Below are 21,982 nucleotides of genomic sequence, written 5' to 3' on the forward strand. Positions count from 1 at the left end.
AATTATACAATAAAATAAGTATGCATTAAAACAAAAAAAAGAAAGAAATCACTCTGATGCCCTTTAGGATGCGAGCATCTTTTCAGGTCTTTTTAGAATGCTGTCTTAGGTCAGGCTGCTAGAACACCTATCATAGGCTGGGTGGCTTAAACCACAGAAATTTCTATCTCATGGTTCTGGAGACTGGACCTCTGCCACCGGGGTGCCAGCATGGTTGGGTTCTGGCGATGCCCACTTTCCTTGGCTTGCAGATAGCTGCCTTCTCCCACTGTCCTCACATGACACAGAGTGAGCTCTGGTCTCCTCTTCTTATAAGGGCACAAATCCCATCATGGAGGTCTTGCCCTCAAGAGCTCATCTAAACCTAATTACCTCCCAAAGGCTCCACCTCGTCATACCATCACACTGGGGACTAGGGCTTCAACAGATGAATTTTGGGGGGCACAAAGATTCAGTCCATAGCAGATGCATTTCTCAGTTGAAGCTAAAAAGCAATTCCAAAAATGTTTTCTTCTTTGGTAGATTAATACGGTATACACTGCTATGACCTTGCCAATGATTAAAATATTAGAAATTTAGAAATACCCATTGTAGTCACTGTCCCCAGTCCCCTAAGTGGCCTCATTCCTGTCACCTCATCTCTTCTCTTAGATTTGCCCCCTTCCCTTTGCAACCCTCTCCATAAGCCAGCAGGTCCCTGCTCTGCTGTGGCTGGTGTTTGCTCTGATTGGCTCATGCTCATGGCATGCCTAATAGTTTGAATATCATCCCTGGGACTGGCAAAGGAGGCACTGTGGACTACAAGGCTGGGGAAAGCTGGGAAGAAGGATGAAGCCTGGAGTGCTAAACGCAGATGTGCTGATCTGAAGTGTATGCCAAAGGACATCACCTTTATAGGGAAGTGGACCAGGAGGAGGGAGCGAGATAATGTCAGATTAGAAGTGAGGGTGTGACATCTACAGCCATCTGATCTTTGACAAACCTGACAAAAACAAGCAATGGGGAAAGGATTTCCTATTTAATAAATGGTGTTGGGAAAATTGGTTAGCCATATGCAGAAAACTGAAACTGGACCCCTTCCTTACACTTTATACAAAAATTAACTCAAGATGGATTAAAGACTTAAACGTAAGACCTAAAACCATAAAAACGCTAGAAGAAAACCTGAGCAATACCATTCAGGACATAGGCATGGACAAAGACTTCATGACTAAAACACCAAAAGCAATGGCAACAAAAGCCAACATTGACAAATGGGATCTAATTAAACTAAAGAGCTTTTGTACAGCAAAATAAACTAGCATCAGAGTGAACAGACAACCTATAGAATGGGAGAAAATTTTTGCAGTCTACCCATCTGACAAAGGGCTAATATCCAGAATCTAAAAGGAACTTAAACAAATTTACAAGAAAAAACCAAACAGCGCCATCAAAAAGTGAGCAAAGGATATGAACAGACACTTCTGAAAAGAAGACATTTATGTGGCCAACAAACGTATGAAAAAAAGCTCTTCATCACTGATCATTAGAGAAATGCAAATCAAAACCACAATGAGATACCGTCTCACGCCAGTTAGAATGGCAATCATTAAAAAGTCAGGAAACAACAGATGCTGGAGAGGATGTGCAGAAATAGGAATGCTTTTACACTGTTGGTGGGAGTAAATTAGTTCAAACATTGTGGAAGACAGTGTAGCGATTCCTAAGGGATTTAGAACCAGAAATCCCATTTGACCCAGCAATCCCATTACTGGGTATATACCCAAAGATTATAAATCATTCTGCTATAAAGACATATGCACACGTATGTTTATTGCGGCACTTTTTACAATAGTAAAGACTTGGAACCAACCTAAATGCCCATCAATGATAGACTGGATAAAGAAAAAATGGCACATATAGACCATGGAATACTATGCAGCCATAAAAAAGGATGAGTTCATGTCCTTTGCAGGGACATGGATGAAGCTGAAGCCATCATTCTCAGCAAATTAACACAGGAACAGAAAACCAAACACCGCAGGCTCTCACTCATAAGTGGGAGTTGAACAATGAGAACACATGGACACAGGGAGGGGAACATCACACACTGGGGCCTGTCAGGGGATGAGGGGCTAGGGAACGGATAGCATTAGGAGAAACACCTAATGCAGATGACGGGTTGATGGGTGCAGCAAATCACCATGGCATGTGTATACCTATGTAACAAACCTGCACATTCTGCACATGTATCCCAGAACTTAAAGTATAATAAAAAAAAAAAAAGAAGAAGAGGGGAGGGTGTGAGTCTCCCGTCTGCTGCATGGCTGTTGACTCATTTTCGGGAGCCAGCACCACTGCTGGGGAGTCCCACTTCTGGTCCTGATAGAATAATAGGGAGCAGGTTTACCCTCCTGTCTTAAAAACAGCCAGAAAGCTGGACAAGTATCTGAAATAACAGTGGACACTGGACAATAGGCAGAACAGGACAGGGATTCCTGGGAGACGGGAAGCAATAAGAGCAGCCTTGCAAGTGTCCAGCTCAGCAGTGCAGGAAGAGGGAGCCCAAACAGAGCCCGAGGGCCTACCCAGCTCAGGAGATGGAATGTGGGCTTCTGGGAGGCCAAGGGAGCTCGAATTTGCAGGGCAGAGATCTGCAGAAGAAGAAGCCACAGAGAATGGTTCAGAGATCTGCAAGGAGTGCCTTCGAGTCTTCAGCTGAGTACCAGTCTGCACATGAATGTGAGGAAACCACCAAGGAAGGAGCTTGCAGGCGAAACGATCTTCAGAAATCACTCAGACCTGGGGATACTTTGTGTCTGTGAGAGCAGCTTAGAAATATATCCCTAAATTACCTGATAGTCTTCCTTTCAAAAAGAGGTGCCTACTCCTACCTCCCTTGATTGTGGGCTAGGCTTACTAATATGCTTCTAAAGGACAGAATGTGGTGAAAGTGACGGTGATGGTTTGTGACTTTAGAGACTATGGTGTAGAAAGCCCTGTGGCTCCTGCTTGCCCTCTCTTGGGTCAGTCCCTCTGGGGAAGCCAGAAGCTGTATTGCTCAATCAGCCTCCGGACAGGTCCATGAGGCAAGAAATGGAGCCCCTGGCTATAGCCATGTGAGTCACCGTCCTGAAGGCAGATCCTTTGGCCCCAGTCAGAGGGCTCCATTCTAGCCATCACTTTGACTGCGACCTCACGAGACAGCTTGAGTCAGAGCCACCAGCTGGGCTGCCCCTGGATTCCTGACACAAGAAACTGCAGGGACTAAATACTTGTTGTTTCAAGCTGCTAAGTTTTGAGGTAAATTTTACACAACAAACACTACATTTCCACCAGCCAGACTGGGGAGACCCCCTAAAATTCAGGACATCGAGGAGAAAAGTAGAAGAGAATTGCCTGGCAGAGGTGACAAATTAGTCCTAGAACAAAGGCTGTTCTGGATCTGCTGTAACAATATTGAACATCAAGCCTCAAGAAGATCAAACTAATCTTAAGTAACTTTACTGCATCTCAGAACAAAGCACAACGCTGTTTAAAGGAATATAACAAAACCTAGCCACCAACGGTACAAAATTGACAATGTCCCGTGTCCAAACAAAAATAATGGGCTTGCAAAGAAGCAGGATAATATGACCTAGGATCTGGAGAAAAATCAATCAATAGAAACAGATCCTGAAATGACATTCATGATAGAATTAGATGAGGGTGTTAAAACAGCTACTATTTATATAACCATATGCGAATGACATTCAATGTAAACCCTTTGTATCAGGGTTCTCCAGAGAAGCAGAACCAGATAGGATAGATACAGATAAATGAGAGGGTATTTAGTTTGGAAATTGGCTAACATGATTATGGAGGCTGAGAAGTCCTGTGATTTGCTGTCTGCAAGCTAGAGAACCAGGGAAGCTGGTGACATAGCAAAGGCCTGAGAACCTGAGGGGCCACCAGTGCAGGTCCTGGAGTCCAATGGCTGGAGAGCCTGGAGTGCTGATGTCCACGCGCAGGAGAAGAAGGCTGTCCCAGCTTCAGAAGAGGGAGTGAATTTGCCTTTCCTCGGCTTGTTTGTTCTGTCGAGGAATTCACCTGACTGGATGGAGCCCAGCCCGCGTGGGTGAGGATGAATCTTCCTTCCTCACTCAGTTCACTGATCCAAATGCTGACCTCTACCAGAAACACACTCAAAGACATCCTCAGAGACAATGCTGTACCAGCTATCTGGGTATCCCTTAACCCAGTCAAGTTGACACCAAAAATTAACCATCACACCCTTCAATTGTAACTTCAGGAATTGTCAGATTGGTTACAAAAAAGAATACCCAACTGTATGGGGTCATTAAGAAAGCCACTTTAAACATAAAGACAGGTCAAAGTAAACAGAACGGAAAGAGATACATATGTGATGCTAACACTAATCAACAGAAAGCTGGAGTGGCTATATTAGTATCAGAAAAAATTGATTTCAGAGCAAGCAATATTAGCAAGGATGAGGGTCATTTGTTCATCTTTGACAATCCTAGATGTGTGTAGTTCTCATAACAGAGCTGCAAAGTTCATGAAGGGGTGACTTGGGAAGGGAAAGACTTTCTGTACTAAGTAACACTTCCCCCCAGGTATACACTACCGCTGGGAATTGCCTTGTTTCATGCAGCCATAGAAAATTCTTGTTCTTGGCCGAGTGCTCTGGCTCACGCTTATAATCCCAGCACTCTGGGGGGTCGAAGCGGGCAGATCACTTGAGCTCAGGAGTTCCAGACAGCCTGGGCAACATGGCGAAACCCTGTCTGTATCAAAAAATTCAAAAATTAGCTGGGCGTGATGGGACTCATCTGTAATCTAGCTACTTGGGAGGCTGTGGTGGGAGGATTGCTTGAACCTGGTAGGTGGAGGTTGCAGTGAGCCAAGATTGCCCCACTGCACTCCAGCCTGGGTGACAGAGTGAGGCCCTATCTCAAGAAAAAGAAAGGAAGGAAGGAAGGGAGGGAGGGAGGGAGGCAGGGAGGGAGGGAGGGAGGAAGGAAGGAAGGAAAGGAAAGGAAGGAAAGGAAGGGAAGGAAGGAAGGAAAGAAGGAAGGGAAAGAGAAAGAAAGAAAGAGAGAGAAAGATCTACTTATCTAAAGATCTACTTATCAATTGATATGGGGTTCAATTGGGGAAAAAAAATTTGAAGCCATCTTCCCAGAGATGACAATAAACAGAAATAAACAAGTGAAAACCCAGAAGATCTGTGGTTGCTAATCAGAGGAAGCGGGTCTGAACAAAGAAGCACTTAGCCGTATATACCAAGCAGTGTCCAACAGGTTCTTAGCAGAGGCAGAACGTCATGACTTTTCTCAAGCACTTCTCATAAGTTTCTTCCCAGAGCAATCAGAGATGCTGCATCCAGTTTGCTTATTCACAGTTTGGGCACAAAAGAGATCTTCCTCAAGCCAACGAGGAGACAGGCTTGACAAGGAGCAGGATGGCCTTCACAGCAGTGCAAATGGGAGCTCCTGTGAAATTCTCCCGGAAGGCAGAGCTAAGAGATGTCAGCCCTGAGGCTTAGCATCCCCACAAGGAACTGACCAGGAGCCCGGGAGTCCTGCCCCAGCTGTGTCCCTAAGTTGCTGGGTTAACCTCTGTAGAATGTGAGGATGGCCTGGTCATTTTCATTCTCGAGAGACATTGGGGAGAAAAAGAACATTTTGTGAATGATGTTGTGTGTCCACAGGTAACTCTGAAGCGTGAGCTGCCAGAATTCAAGGCCACCTGCTTAATAGAAGACAACTAGAAACCTCATCCATGAGCATAGTAAGCACTGCTGTTCAGTAGTTCTATTATCTGCTAAGGTGTTATGACCATTAGATAAATAATATTGTTTGGCAACTGCAAGGAAAAGAACTGTGTAAATTGGTTCCAAACATTGCCACTCGAGTGCAGGAGTTCGAGACCAGCCTGGGCAACATGGCGAAACCCTGTCTCTGTAAAAAAAAAATACTCATCGTGGCTAACATGGTGAAACCCCATATCTACTAAAAATACAAAAAATTAGCTGGGCGTGGTGGCGGGCGCCTGTAGTCCCAGCTACTCCGGAGGCCGAGGCAGGAGAATGGCGTGAACCTGGAATGCGAAGCTTGGAAGCTTGCAGTGAGCTGAGATCGTGCCACTGCACTCCAGCCTGGGTGACAGAGTGAGACTGTCTCAAAACAAACAAACAAACAAAAAAACACAAAAATTAGCTGGGTGAGGATGTTGCCCAGGCTGGTCTTGAACTCCTGAACTCCTGAATTCATTCATCAGTGATAAGCCCCTGCAAACACTGAGTGGTAAGAGCTTGAACTGGTAAAGTGATTTGATATTTTATTGGTTATCTGGATCCCAATATATCTCATTTAATTTACCCCCAAAGCTGCTAAGATGGGGATGGTTATCTCTTTTTAACAGCTGAGGACGCTGAGGTTCAGACAGCACTCAGCCAAGTGGCTGAGCTGGACTTGAATTTGAGCCTGTTGGATTCTGAACCCTAGACTTCGTGCACCTGACCAGGTGGCCTATTATTAATGAGAAGATCTACAATCATGCGCCGCATAACAATGCTCTGGTCAACTACAGACTGCGTATACGATGGTGCTCCCATAAGACTCTAATACTATATTTTTACTATACCTTTTCTATGTTTTGGTAAGTTTAGACACATATACTGACCCATTGTTTGCCTCTCTGGGCCTGAGTTTTCCTATCTAAGGAAAGGGGGACTCTTAAGGGTCTTCTACCTCTGAGCTCTCCTTAGAATCCTGTCTGTGTAGCTATTGTCTTAGCACTGGGGAATGTGGGACTTGAGATGTGCTGCTTAAGGCTGTGACAACCCCACACTTGTTTAGCAAGGTCATGGCGACTCCGAGGACTGACTCACGGTGATATGCGGGGTCTTTTTCTTCCTCCTGGAATCAGAGCCCACTGTAACAGTCCAGACTTCCCAGCACAGCCGCCACTGTTTCTAAGCGATGGAGTTCTTTCCTCCCATCCCTGGTCATGTCGAGGTCTCTTTCCCTGCCCCATCCTCGCACCTTGGTCTCTTTCTTCTTTCCTGCCTCTCTGCTGTTCTCTGTTCTAGCCCCGCTCATTATGAATCGTTCCCAATCTGATCTGAGGAGAAAGGGTGTTCCATACCCACTCTTGCTTCATCCAGTGGAAGACAGGCATGGGGCTTGCTGTGAGCTCCCGAGCTCCCCCGCTCACCAGCGGTCAGCCACGGGCCTTCTTTCAAGCACCTGGGCATGCCTGACCACTGTGTGTGTGCTGCTGGCTGGCCCGTGGTTCATTCTGCTCCTTGACATCTGGCCTAGATTTGCTTAGGTCGGTGCCTGCTCAGGCCACCAAGGTCAAGTGAATCCTCTTGCTTGGGGACAGGGCAGGTCAAATCCTGTTATCAGTGCACAGCACTTCAGTTCACAGCGGCCAGGAGCACTGTGACAGTTTTTACGCGATCACAACCCCAGACTGTGCACTTCCTGAGGACAGACACTGTGTCTGGTCTGCTCCCCTTTGGAGCCCCCAGTGCTTGGCCTAGGGCCTTCAACATGCTCCTCTGTGGCCAGCTGTCAGCCTTTATCATCCTGCCACTTCCTATGCCTCGACTCTAATCTGCGAGCCCCGCCCTAACTGTGGAGTAGGCCTCTGGACAGCCCGGGTGACCATCAAAACCTTCTGTGCTTTGGTTCCAGATGTTCGCTCTTCAGGATCACTGTCCTCTCTGCAGAACCCAGGCCCTTTTACACCTGCCGCTTCCCCATGAAACTGGCCCTGTTCAGCCAGCCACAGCACCCAGGGGCCCCATTCCACCTTGGGTGGATTCCCAGGCTGCTCTGTTCCCTGCTGCCAAGGTAGTGAAGCGGCACCAGGTGGCCTCTGGTTCCCACCTGCTTCTTGAGAGAGTGCCCAGGACAAAGTCACCTCGTGAGGGGCCTCCAACCAAGGAGTGTCCTTAGACCCCAAGGAGATGCCCTCCCTTTCCCGGAGCCCCAGGCACTGGTACCAGGGATAAAAGGCTGTACCTCTGGGGGAAGAATTCGTTGTCCTCTCTTTGGGATCCTTTCTGCCAGGGCAGTTACAGAGCTAACCATGCTCAGAGTCCTGGGGGATCAGCCGGCGTTTCTCCTTGCTACAGTAGCTCGCCGGACACCCGTGAACAGGGATGTTCACTTTTCCTGCCTACCTTGCCCCAGGTATTCTGGGCCTGTGCAGGTGGTTGATCTGCACAACTTCAGAGTTCTCGGGATACAACAGCTACTGTCACCAACTGGGCTCAGCAGTGGACAGATCCTTCTGGGAATGGCCACTCCTCAACTTACGGGGTTTTAGAATTGAAAAATCTTCCAACCCCGCAACTGTGACAGCGGCTTCCCATGATGCCTTTTTCATCCTCAAAGCAGATCTGTGTCATGTGCAACTGCAGCCCATTTCCCGGATTGTGAAACTGAGCCTCTAGAATCAGGATGCTTGTGCTGGCTTTGCTAAGGCATTACTCAGCCCCTCCTTCCTCCTCCAGTCAGCTAGAGCAAGGTTACTCATCCCCTGAGTTCCCTCTCCTCTTCCGAGTGTGGCTAGGCCCTGGGATTGGCCAGGGGGATCGCCTCAGCTCTCCTGGCTGAGTCACTGCGCAGACAGGCCTGGTTGCTGATAGCACAGCCAAGGGCCCTCCCAGGGGGACTCCAGCCAGTGCCGGATCAAAAGCACCAGGGCTTTGGAAAGTCCAGTTTCATTTATCGCCTGGGAGCGCATAACTCACTGTGATCTAGTGAGTGTTTTCTTCCCATTGCTTGTTTGTACAAAGGCTCCCCGCAACCTTGGCCTTCCCCGAGTGGCAGGCTGGGCAGCAGCGGGTCCTAATTTGCTCTGAATCTAGTCAGACTTTGCTCATCAGAACTGACTCTAGCCCTGCTGGGCCCCCAGGCTCATCATTTTCAGAATGAGGGCTTTGAGTTGAATTTTGCTGTATTTTCAGACCTCCTATCTCCACATTTGAATAATGGACTTATTTTACACAAAAAAATAAACGTAAGTGGCCTGAGGTTGGACTGGCTTCCTGGAAAGCTTTTCCACATAGGGTAGACTTCTTCCCAGGCCAGCTCCTCCCTGGAGGTAGGAGGGGAGGGCGCAGGAGGGTGTCCTTCTGGGGCCTTGCAACCCTAGGGGTTTTGGGCAGCTGTGATGCACTTGCAGCTCTGGTCTCTGAGAAAACCCCTGTGGAGGTAGCTCACCTACAAACTGCAAGATTCTCTTTGTGTAGCTCCCACCTCTGCAATGTCAGCTGGGGACGGGCTGCCTAGATGGGAGCTGCCGCAAGCCCAGCTGGAGCGTGTCCACACTTGACCGATGGACGGAAGCCGCGTCCCTGGACAAAGCTCTCCAAGCAGCTGCCCCCAGATGTCTGTCTATAGCTGGCCGGCTCATCCAATTCACTAAGCTGCCGCATTCCATGCTGTTTCCAAGCTGGCCTCCTCCCTGGCCTTCTGCATCTCAGCAGAGCAGCGGTTCAATCTCCACACCGAGACTTGTCTTTGAGTATCGCATCACACACCTCCACCTGCTCCATTCATCAACAAGCGTGTGGGTTTTGCCTCCAAATCTCTCTTAAGTCCTTCCACTTCTCGCTGAGCAGCCCCTGCATTCTGAGCCACCATCATGTCCCCTGGTTCCCTGCAGTGCCACCTGTCTGCTGGCTTCTACTCCTGCAGTCCATTTTCCATGCAGTGGAGGGGTGACTTTTTAAAGAAGTAAATTAGATCATATAATTCCCAGGTTTAAAATTCTTTTTGGACCAGGTGTGGTGGTTCACACCTGTAATCCTGGCACTTTGGGAAGCCAAGGTGGGAAGATTGCTTGAGCCCAGCTTGGGCAACATAGGGAGACCTTGTCTCTACAAATAATTGAAAAAATTAGCTGGGCGTGGTGGCCTGCACCTGTGGTCCCAGCTACTTGAGAGGCTGAGGCAGGAGGATTGCCTGAGGCCAGAAGGTGAAGGCTGCAGTGAACCAAGATTGTGCCACTGCACTATAGCCTGGGTGACAGAGTTGGACCCTGTCTCAAAAAGAATTGGTTTTGGAATAACATCTAAATAATACCTAAACTGCTTGCCTTGGCCTACAAGACTTGAATATTTGGCCCCTGCCTCCCCTCCAGCCCCCAGCGCCAGCCCCAGGACCTTTGCATCTGCCATTTCTGCTCTCCAGAAAACCCTGCGTCCTCCCCTGTCTTTGTAGACATAGGTGTTTCCTGTCTAATTTAGAGTTTCAGTTCAAATGTGACACCCTCCCATTGATGGAAATCATTTCACCACCAGACGTTATGTGGCTCATTGTTTATCCCCTGCCTGCCTCCCAGTGCCTGGAGGGGCGCAGGGAGCTGCCTGTCCCTCCTGTTCAGAGCTACCATTCCGCACCTGGACCACCGCTTGGCAGAGGCGAGAGTGGAAGCTGTCACCATCAGGATGAAGGACAGGGGTGACCCAGCGAGGAGAAGCTAAGAGGAGATGGCGATAGGTCAACGCGATTGCGCCTTTATGGTGGAAGAAACGAAGGGTGAGGGTCAGAAAAGTCAAGGACGGGCTCAGGCCCCGCCACTGGTGATGAGCGGGACCCACAGGACCGACGAGATCGCGGCCAGGCCCTGGGAGGCTTACTTGGACATTTACCTGGCTGCCTTTTCTCTGCTCCCCTCCGTCCTCACTCCCCCAGTCATCGGCATAGGTCAATTCAGAGTGTTGAAGAAATACACAAGTTTGGCTCTGGAAAGGAAAATCAGAAAAGCGGCCTAAGGGGCCCCACCCCCAGGAACGCTAAGGTAGGCGGCCAGGGGTGAGCGGGCAGAGCGGGCCAGCGGGCCCTGAAAGCAGCCGGGCAGCCAGCGCCTCCCGAGTCCCCCTCGCGCCGCCCCACTTGCCCCGCCCCGGCCCCGCCCCCGGCCTCTGCCCCCGCCCCTGCTCCGCCCCCGAAGGCGAGCTGCGCTGACAGCGGGCGACCGGCTGGGTGTTTGCATACAAAGGCGGCCACGCGCGGCGCCGCTCGGTGAGTAGTCGCCGCCTCCAGCCTGCCGCTGTGGAGCCCGGGCCGCAGCCTCGGGTTAGGCTGGGCGAGGCGCGGCGCAGGGGCGCTGAGGGCGCGTGGCGAGGCGGGGGCTCGGCCCCGGGGGCCCGAGGACCGACGGCCGGGCTACGTCCCCCGCGGCCCTCTACGGGAAGTGGTTCGGAGGAGGGAGGCGGGGAAACAGGCCCTGGAGGCCGGGAGGGCCTCGCGAGCATCCCTCCGGCCTGGCTTTCCTTGCGCGCCGCGAGGCCGGGCGTGGGCTCGGCCTGGCTGATCTCGAGAGGCGTGGGGGCCCCAGGGGGCTGCCGCGCAGTCCCAGAACCGCGGGGACCAGCTCCAGCCGGCTAGCGCGGGTGCGTCCTGGCTCTGCGCGATCATCCCCTGCTTTGCGCCGGGGACTGGGATGAGAGGCTTTCTTTCCCCCGGAGTTAGGATTCCAGCGCTGCAATTGAGGAAACTGAGGCCCAGAGAGGTTGACCTCTGTGCCCAAGGTCACACAGTTGCTGGGCGGCAGGGCAGGCTGAGCCCAGGTTGGAATCCCCGTTCTCATATTACAGCTCTCCCCTGGGAGGCCTCTGCACCTTTCTTGCAGCCTAGTAGGTGCTAGGCCTAGTGAGCTCCATCAGCTGCTCCTGCAACATAATTTTATTATGGGGAAGGCCAGGAAAATGCAGGATGAGAAGTAACGTTTTGGGAGTAACTTAAGTGCCGTGGAGCTAGAGTAGGTAATTTGTGTGGTCAGTAGTTGCTGGAGAAAGCAAATTCAACCCTGTTTTTGATCAGCAAGCAGGAAACCAATTAAGACAACTGGCAGTATTAATTTGGAGAGTTTTTAGAACCCAGTAGTTTCCCACAGGATAGAAGTGTCTTGGGAAATCAAAGCTCGTAACAGTTTTTTTAACTGGGGATGTTGTGGTATGGTGGTCTAAGGGTAGTGATTGTGAGATTGGCTGTTTATCCTGTGTTCCGTAGTTTGGGTCTTATGAATGAAAGTAAGCAGTGGAGGAATGTATAGTATTTGAGAAATAAGTACATCCACACATGAACGCTTTTCTTGCTCCCAGATTCTTGTTGAAAGGTGTAACAGTTGGATTTATGATTCTATATTTTGATAGCGCTTCACGTTTGCCAGCATTTGTTATTGAGTGTTTTTATGCATGGGTGTGTGTTTTGGCGTTTATTATTCCTGTTCCCATATGGGGCCCTGTGGTCTTGTGGAGCCAGGCGTGGATAGAGCCCTGGACTTGGGTGGGGAGGTCTGGGCTCTGATCTGGGCTCTGCCTGAGCTCTCTGGGATCCTGAGCAAGTTCTTTCATCCACCCGGGTCTCGGTGATCAGCAGTTCTTTTCTTTTAGAAAAGCACAGGGGAACAAGGGGCGGACCTGCTGAGTCTTGTGGTGTGGGAGAGAACCCGAGGGTTCAGGTGAGAGACCGCAGGGATTCCTGGTTGGCGGGGGGATCTTGGAAGTGACTGAGGAGCCTGCCCTGGATTTGGTGGGGACGATCAGCCTGGCCCGGACAGAAGGAAGTCTGTGGGCCCTGCTCTTCTGCTCTTTGCCTGGTCAGCTGCACGAAGGGCCCAGAACAGAGGGCAGGGGAGGGTCAGGAGATGACAAGCTATTTCAGAAGAAGATCCTGAGGCCACCGTGGCCTGAGAGGCGCCGAGGCCGGCACAGAGCACTGGGCTTTGCAGTTGTTGTTCTGACCACTCACAGATGTAGAACTTGGGCAGAAGACTTGAATCCTCTGAGCCTCAGTTTTCTCATCTGTAAAATGAAGGGATAATCATAGCCATTCACAGAATTGTTGTAAAAATAACTGAGATAAAAACGAGCCCCTGGGACATAATATGGGGTCCACGAATCATTGTGGTGGTTATTATTTTAAGGTGCCACAGGGTGCCAGCGAGGAGGGGCTCTTTGCAGGGTTGGGACAGTCCTGGCTGACGCCGGCCTCTGCTCTATAAATCATCCCTGTGGGACGCCCCCTCCCCCTGCCTGCCACCTCTCTTCCGGTTGGCTTTTCCGGACCCTCTGTGTACTGGGTTCAAGGCCTAAAAGGTACCTGAATGAGATTAGTTGATGTGCGCAAGCCTGCCAGTGGGGGTGGTTGAGGGCTACAGGCAGCTTGTTCCTTAGGGTGGGAGTTGCACGGATGGCGGCAGCTTTTGGAGCATTTTGAGAGACATCCAGGTGTCAGGTCCCGCCAGGACACCGAGGCTGGCGGTTCAACCTGTTTGCACTTGCACTTCCTCACTGGTAACCTGGGCACAGGATCTCGGAGCTTTTGAGGGGTTCTGAGGAGGAAGTCCCTGGAATCACTCACTAGCAGCTTTGGGGCTTGTTCCTTGAGAAGGGCAAAGTCACAGTTTTGACACTTTATTGAACCCTGGTCCAATGTACTGTATAATAAGCCCACTCATGTAACACTGGAATGGGGTGTGTGGGGGAAAAAAGAGTTGGTACAAAACCCAAGCAGAGCCTTTCAGTGACGTCACAGGTTCTTCCTTCAGAAGGGGCCCAGGTGCCTGTCAGATGGCTGTTTCTGAAATGTTCGCTTTCTGAGCTGTGAGTGAGGGTGTGGAGAGAGAGGGGCCCATGCCTGTGTGTGGAGGGGACATGCCCGCACTGGCCCTGCTCCTTGATTAGAGGATGCACCGGTGCCCAAAGAGGATGCACCGGTGCCCAAAGAGAATCTATGCCCCCCCGGGAGGCCACACTGGGCCCTGGAGCTGCGGGGGTCCGGAGCAAGTGCCCTGACCTCCCTTCCTGTGGGCTGCCTTCCTCTTCCTTTTTCCACTGCTTTCCCCTCTCTGTGTCCCCACCTGTAATTCACCCAACAAGCCCTTAGCAGCTGGGGTTGGGGTGGGGTCTGTGCAGGCAGGGATACGTTGAGTAGTGAGTTTCTGCCTGTAGAAAGCTCTGGGTCTGGGTCCAGGCTGACACTTTTCACAATAAGGTATGTGGCCCAGGAGTCTTAAAACCTCAGCACAGTGTCTGGCCCACAGGCTGTTCTGCACTCTGAGGGATGCAGGGTGCCTTGTGCCATTCCCACTCCCAGCTGAGAGGTTGGGAGGAACCAGATGGACTGGGCTCCATCAGGAGAGAAGCCAGAAGCATTTTCACACCGGCGGTCATGGCTACAGGGGGATGGCTACAGTGGATTTTTCAACCCACTGACCACATTTTGTGATTCTTGCAACAACTTAGAATTTTCGGCTGATGCTGAATGCTGGGGCTTTCCAGAAAAAGCTGTAGACTGTGAGAACAGGCACTTTGCTCTGTAAGGAGGCCTTACAGAGTGTAAGCTGATTTGCATTGGCTCACAAAGCTGTCCACAGACCCTGCATGGGAGACACAACCAACACCCCCATGTGCCTGCTGGCACGCACTTGTGCCCCCCACCCCCCCGGCCTTGCCCCCTGGAAACCCTTGCTCCTCTCCCCTTGCCCTCTGTCCCCTTAGCCACACACACTCACGTTTTGATGAAATCGTCCTCTGTTCATGGATCTCACTAGGCCATAGGTCTTCAGTTTACAAGACAGGAGACAAGCAACAAGGGTTTTAGGATAACCAGCACCCGACAAGGCACGTGCCCAGACAACTGTTCTGGCAAAAGAATGTCCCGCCATTGGACCCTGCAATGCCAGAATGCCACCAGTCTCAGGGTGGCCTCTTTGGGCTCAGATTTGGGGCAAATGAGAACGTGTTACCACCCTGGTGGAACGTAGGCATAGCCTTCAGATAGTTCTGTATTCATTTTAACCAGTAATGTTCTTTGCCTCTGTCTTTTTGGGAAGGTACCATTTACGTAGGTGATCTATACAAAGTCCTCTTCAGCAAGAGACGTTATTCAAAGACTGGGTTTTGTCTGGAACCAGTTTGTGGTCACAGAGTTAGCACCTGGTTTTTATTTGGTGCATGTGCTTTGAAAAGTACTTTATGTTTACTGCCTCACAACAGTCCTATGAGGTGGCTGTGCTGATGTCATCCCTTTTTATAAAATAGATGTGAAACCGCAGTGCAGACAGCTTAGTAACCTGTCCATGGCCACAGAGTTAGTGGAAGGTGGAGGCAGGATTTGAATACCTCTTACCTACTGAGCTATATTGTCTCCTAATAGATAGTGCCCTGGAACATCCAAGTGATATTTGCCCACCCCCCAATTGCTGGGGTGTGATAGGGGTGGGGGGTGATACAGAAATAAAGTTATAGGGGTAGAACATTCTTTTTGACCAAGACACGAATTTGGACAGAGGGCTTTTGAAAGTGTGTAGAGAGAGCGTGCCATCGGGTCTTCAAAGGAAAAGAACTTTCTGTTGTTCATCAGTGAGCTAAATAATTGAGCCAAAGGATCGGAGTCAAAGCCTCAGGCTGTTTGGCCCCGCATAGTGGTCACACCATATTTAGATGTCTGCACCCACCTTTATCCAGGCCATTTGTATTTCTTGGCAGGAACCTGAGAACAGGCGTCACCTGGGATTGCAGTGTCTGAGGGTTGCAAAGTCTCAGCGCTGGAGGAGTTGAGTGATCACTCATCTGACCTTCCCTTCAAAGCAGGAGTACCCCTGTCCAGCACCTTCTTCTGTCTCAGTGGTTTCAGTGATGGGGAGACCCTGAGACTGAGTGGACCAGAGTTTTCCATCCTTCACTCCCAGTTCTCTGAGGTCACTAATAATTGATGTGAAATACATGCAGACATAAAAAACAAGAGCTAGAAAGCAACATTATGGGAAGTGTTTATGATAAAAAGTGAAGATCTCTTCCTCCTTTTCCCAGGCTGGTCCCAGGGATGAATCTTGTGAATCTTGTTTTGTATATAGCTCATTCCATATTTTTTTTATGCATATCAAAATATGTACACATGTAATTTTTAAAAAATGGGTTCGGCTGGGCACTGTGGCTCACACCTGTAATCCCAGCACTTTAGGAGGTTGAGATGGGCGGATTATGAGGTCAGGAGATTGAGACCATCCTGGCTAACATGGTGAAACCCTGTCTCTACTGAAAATACAAAAAAATTAGCTGGGCGTGGTAGCAGGTGCCTGTAGTCCCAGCTACTCAGGAGGCTGAGGCAGGAGAATGGCATGAACCCGGGAGGTGGAGCTTGCAGTGAGCCGAGATCGTGCCACTGCACTCCAGCCTGGGCGACAGAGTGAGACACCAACCCAAAACAAAACAAAACAAAACAAAACAAACAATAAAACCCCACAGTGGGTCCATGTTATGAGTATTTTTTACCCGTTTTCATTCTATATGCACCTTTTCATGTTAATATTTATGGAGCTACTCTCTCCCATTTTATTAACAGCCTCATAATATTCCATTTTACAATGTGAATGGCCCATAATTTATTAAGCCAGAGTCATACAGATATTATTTCCAATTTTCCCTATTCCAATTAATGCTGCAGTTACTGTTTTTGTACATAGATCTTACTGTATTTGTAAGATCAGTTCCCAGCAGTATAGTTACTGTGGTTTGCCAACATGTGCCCCAAAAGATGGGCATTGCCACATTGCCTACCCCATTTATGACCCTGCTAGTAGTGAGTGTGGATGTCTGATTTTCCTACTTTTCACAGGCCATGGGGTTTTAATGAAATGCTTTGATTTTGGAACATCTGAAAGGCCTCTTTCGATTCCTGTATCTTTAATTATGAATGGGGTTGAATATCTCTCCCATGTATTACTGGCCAAATGTGAATTCTGTATATGTTTTGTCCATTTTTTCTTTTGAGCTGATCTGAGGCCATTTTAAACTGACCTTAGTCTTCTAGAGGTGGCTGGTGTTGGCAAAAATTGTGGGGTTAGGAAAGCTGTGGCGGGGGTTTTGAATTTTGGCAGTTCCAAGAAAGCAGCGTTTCTTGGCAATTTGTGAAGCCTGGAGATGGATTCTGCCAATTTTGAAGTAAACGTGGAATTTTCTAATGTAATCGTGAGGCAAGAAACCACGTGACCTCTGTCACCTCATCCTGACAGTGTCAGCAGTGCTGTCCTTTCTGGAACTGTATGAAATTGTGGTCATGAATGCTTGGAGCTCGGCTGGCCGGCCATGTGCTGGAGTTCTACAGATGAGCTTAATTATGGGAACACCCTCCTGTCCTGGGGCAGGGAGGGGGATGGGCAGGGTGGGGGTGGGCTGGAGGAGGAAATGACTGTCGCTTTGCCACCCCGGAAGTTCACTGCTGGAGCTGCACATTTTCCCACCTGCCTAACAGGCAGGGCTTTGGTGGCTGGACCCCAGGGCTGGCTGTTTTTGCTGTTTCATCACTTTCGTCAGGAAGTATTGAAAGGCCGTTAAAAGGCCTCCGACTTGCAGGGCCTCTGACCTGCTGGCCTTTTAAAGCATCTCCAGCTTGTGTAGTGAGTTTTTGTATTTTGGACAGGAATGTCTCATGAACCCTGGCATGCCAAGAAAGTCCCCAGTTTCCCAGCAGGTAGTGATGGATGCAGAGCTGTGCTCTTCTGTTTAAGAAGCTCCTCAGGGCACTCTGGTCAGGACAGTTTAACCACAGGGACGCTGGTGGACTCAGTCAGTCCAGACCTGGCAGACGGCAGCAGCTATCCGTGAGTGTATGCCAGTTACAGCAGGGCGTGGGCTGCTGCCCAGGTGGCCTGACTTTCTGTCTGTGTTCCTTTCCCTGCATCACCCTGAGTCTGAGCCAGACTTCCTCTTTTGTCACAGGTAATTCATCACCCTTATCAACCGCCATAAGTATCAGTCCACAATGCTCTGAAAAGACTTCCTCTTTGCCGTTAGTGTAAATTACAGGAGGAAGCTAACACTTTATAAATCAATTTCATTTTCATGCAAGTCTTACTAGTCATTATACCATTTTGGGCACTTCTTAGGAGCTTTTTGTATTTTTAAATGCTTTGGATGAAAATCCTCATTTGTCTCATAAACCTCCAAGGTGGATGTGATCTTGGCGAACACCAGTAACAGTGAGATGTTTGTGACTTTATCCGGTACTGGGCAGACCACAGATAGAGTCCTCAGATGCTGAGACACTGCCTGCAGTGTGCTCAGAGGAGGGCAGCTAGGCAGTGAGCAGGAAGCCCCAAAATAGTCTCTGTCAAGCCCAGCTCGGGAGCCGACAGTGCCTTCCCTAGAGGAAGGGTGCCAGGGATGGTCATTGAGCTGTCCGGACATGATCTGTTGGCCCCATGAGCAGCAGCCAGGTCTGTATCTGGGAGCTGTAATTTCCTGCTGATAACAGGAACATAGATAAGGGGGCCCCATCCCAGACTGATGTTGGCTTGGCTTTTGAATATTTAGGCTCCTTGGATGTGCCTTAAGCCCGCAGGTGCCCTTTATGCACCTGCCGTGAGGGCAGATGTGACCGAATGCATGTTTGCTCTCTGGGCAGTGAGTGGGTTTTAGGTAGCTTCTCTCCAGGAAATGATGAATCACTCGGAGCTGAGCAAGTGCCAGAGAAGTCTTCAATCACAGACTGAACCCAGGAGGGTGTTTTGGCTTTTCTAAGTCCTTAAGGGTTGTAGGGAAAGTTTTGAACTATGGCTTTTGACTTTACCTTCTGAGAGGCCCTGTCAGGGAGTGGTGATGCTGCGGGTGAGAACAGTTTTGAAGGTGTCACATCCAGGGCCAACCCTGAGGCTTGCTTCTGTAGCCACCTCCTACGGGAGGTTGTGACAATAATACGATTTTGCATGTGTTTTCCAGGAGCAAAGATCTTTCCAAACTAGTCATTGTGTTGACCACTGAGGATGACAGCCTGGTGGGCTCAGTCAGAGCCGTTGTGTTAATGCCCTGCTCCCACACACATAGCTGGTAAATGCCAGAAGATAACAGAGCCAGACCTTCTGACCCCAATTTTGTGTCATTTCTGCTTTTCATTCTTACCCTTAGATGTCATGGCTGTTTATTTAAACTATTCGCAGTACATTTTGTTGAGGAGCATTGTCTTACGAAATTTATGCTCTGGCAGAGAACAATTCCTGCTGTCTTCGTTTCTTCTGGTTTTTAAATTTTAGTGCTTTTCCCCCTCATACCCTGACTTGCCAAGCTACTTTGAGGGTGGTGGGTGCCACTTGCTGTTTATATTTCGGAATGTCGTGATGGGACCAAAAATAAAAGCTTCTTGCTTGAGATGAAGACTTGATTTCATGAAGTTGCTATGAGCAGGTCACAGAATCTTAGCATCAAAGTGAGAGCCCCATCAGATTCTCGAATTACCTCTACAACCTCTTTGCCAAGTGGTGGTTTGGACTTTTTGAATGCACCTTTTGAGGGTGAGCTCACTCCCTCTAGTAAACGAGTTTTTGGAAGCTTAGATTGTGCCTTCTGCCCTGGATTTGAAACTGCCTCTCTGTAATTCAGACTTCAGTTATAATCTATGATGATGTCTCCAGCACCGGATGCCCTGTAAACACGTGCTCAATATGAGTTGACATTTAGAATTAGATGGTTGCCATCTGCTTTGCTAAAGCCACATGACTGGTTTGTCTTTACCTGGGCCTCCCCCACTGATACTGGATTTGTCCACCTTGGATGAGGAGGTAGTGCTGTGCAGAGGACAGCAGCAGAGACTAGGAGTCCATCCTGGGCTCCCCACTCTTCTCTGTTCACTTTCTAGTCATGTTGGAATAAACTTGGTGCTCCTGGCTCCTCATCAGAAATGGGGTGATGATGCTTACCCTGGAGTGCTTCCCGGGGTTGTTTAGAGTCGGATCAGATGTGCTTACAACATATGAAGGAGTTTCATACATTTTATGGAATGTGGAGGTTCCTATGGCCTTTCCCCTGGGGCTTAGCAGTGATGTGTTAAGTGTTCTGAGCACAAACAAATAAGGGACAATGGGAAAGGTCTGTGGGCTCTGGAGGATTCCTACCTCCAGAGGCTGACTCCCCTAGGCTGGACCTGTGGCTCCCCCGAGAGCCCCAGGAAAACAAGGATCAGTCTCAGGGTCTGTATTGACAGGACAGACAACACTTTAACTTCAAACAGGCAATAGGATTTGTTTTCTCAGAGAGCCCCAAGTTCTGTTTCGTTCTGAGTGTCCTTTCAAAGGTAAGTCAAAGGTTAGCCTGTGCTGAAACCCGAGGTTGTTTTCAGCGGTTCTCTTTCATTTGCTCCTGGCAGAGTTCCTCGTTGCGCTTTATGTGATGACCTGCCAACTCCTTCCTCATTAAAACACCAGGGGCTTGCACATGCCCTGCGTGGCCCCCGACAGCCCTAGGCCATCTGTGTCTCCTGGGTAAGTGGAGACCCCATCACAAAACACATCCACATCCTCCTGCCTGCCGCTGCTTCCATCCTGGTTTTGGCAAAATGGTCACCACAGGTCAATGAACTTGGCTTGAGCCTTGGTCCTTTGCTCTGGGACACCCACTGGTTCTCAATGTTTTAAGAGTAGGGCTGAGGGAGCTTGGATCCTCTATTTCCATTATATGGGAGGAAAAACATTCTGAACGCAGAAAATACTTTCGCTTTTGGAAGTCAGTCACCATATAGATTTAATGCAATTACATCATCCAGAAATACCTAGCTTGGTACACAAATACATAGGATTAGACTCCTGGCAAGTATTGCAGAATATCATCAAAGAAGATGTGGGAAGTTGTTAAAGAAAACATGGCCACATAGCACTGCAGACATCTCCTGGGCCCTGCGGTGGGGCAGGTACCGTGTCAGAAATGAGCAAGCCTCGTCCCTGTCCTCAAGGAGAGAAGACTCACTTCGTAGATAGATGTCTGTTCAACCCCTTGATGAATGACAGTAATATTTATCAAGCTACTGCCCTGGGTGACTGGGCTGGAGGGCTGAGGGAGGAGGTTGAGGCTGAAAGATAGCGTCATGTGGGTGTGTGTATGAAGGGGTCGTATACCTGGACAGCGAGGGGAGGAAACGGAGGAGGCAGGTGGGAACCCAGATTTGAGGGTTAATTATTGTTCAACTCCTGCAAGACACTTAGTTCTTTTCTTTTTTCTTTTTTTTTTTTTTTTTTTTTTGAGACAGAGTCTTGCTCTGTCACCCAGGCTGGAGTGCAGTGGCGCCATCTCGGCTCACTGCAAGCTCTACCTCCTGGGTTCAAACGACTCTCCTGCCTCGGCCTCCTGAGTAACTGGGACTACAGGTGTGTGCCACCATGCCTGCCTAATTTTTTGTATTTTTAGTAGAAATGTGGTTTCACCATGTTAGCCAGGATGGTCCCTATCTCCTGACCTCATGATCTACCCGCCTCGGCCTCTCGAAGTGATGGGATCACAGGCGTGAGCCACTGTGCCTGGCCACTTAGTTCTAAAAGAAGCGAGAGTAGGAAGAAAAGTACAAGTGAGAAAGACTGAACAAAAACGGGGATTGTAAGAGTGCATTTATTGAGACAGTTTTGCATTTGCATTTGCTCGGCCAGTCTTGTATATCATTAGATGTTGCTTACCATGATATCATTTCATTTCCAAGGAGCAAACCCACAATAGGGAAATGGAGCCACTATTATGTCCCAGATAACGTGCCTTAGGTAATGTTCTAGTTGAAGGAACTAGAAAGGGAATTAAAATCACTTTTATTTACTTGCATAATAAATGAGTGGAACAGCAGATTCCTGAGTCATCCATTAAGGGGCGTGGCCTAAAATCATTCAAATCCCTTTATTTATTTATTTATTTATTTATTTGAGATGGAGTCTTACTGTGTCGCCCAAGCTGGAGTTCAATGATGTGATCTCGGCCCACTGCAACCTCTGCCTCCTGGGTTCCAGTGATTCTCCTTCCTCAGCCTTCTGAGTAGCTAGGATTAAAGGCATCATGCGATGCATTTTTGTAGAGATGGAGTTTCACCGTGTTGGCCAGGCTGGTTTCGAATTCCTGACCTCAGGTAATCCGCCAGCATCGGCCTCCCAGTGTTCTGGGATTATAGGCATGAGTGCCCAGCCCCCATATGTGTTTTTTTTTTTTTTTTTTTTTTTTTTTTTT

General features: G+C 49.2%; 1 protein-coding gene across 4 annotated transcripts in view; it reads left to right on the forward strand.

Annotated features, from left to right (window-relative positions):
* LPIN1 (lipin 1) overlaps positions 1-21,982 on the forward strand; it is a 143,228-nt gene that overhangs the window by 51,843 nt on the left and 69,403 nt on the right. The window contains exon 2 of one of the 4 annotated variants that reach the window (XM_025353949.1): positions 5,693-5,772. The exons of the other annotated variants lie outside the window; for them this stretch is intronic. Within the exon in view, the coding sequence (XP_025209734.1) occupies positions 5,764-5,772 (9 nt within the window). The 5' untranslated portion in view covers positions 5,693-5,763. The remainder of the gene's footprint in view (positions 1-5,692; positions 5,773-21,982) is intronic. 4 annotated transcript variants of the gene reach the window in all.

This window comes from Theropithecus gelada, chromosome 13, assembly GCF_003255815.1.
Source record: "Theropithecus gelada isolate Dixy chromosome 13, Tgel_1.0, whole genome shotgun sequence".
Classification (NCBI taxonomy): domain Eukaryota; kingdom Metazoa; phylum Chordata; class Mammalia; order Primates; family Cercopithecidae; genus Theropithecus; species Theropithecus gelada.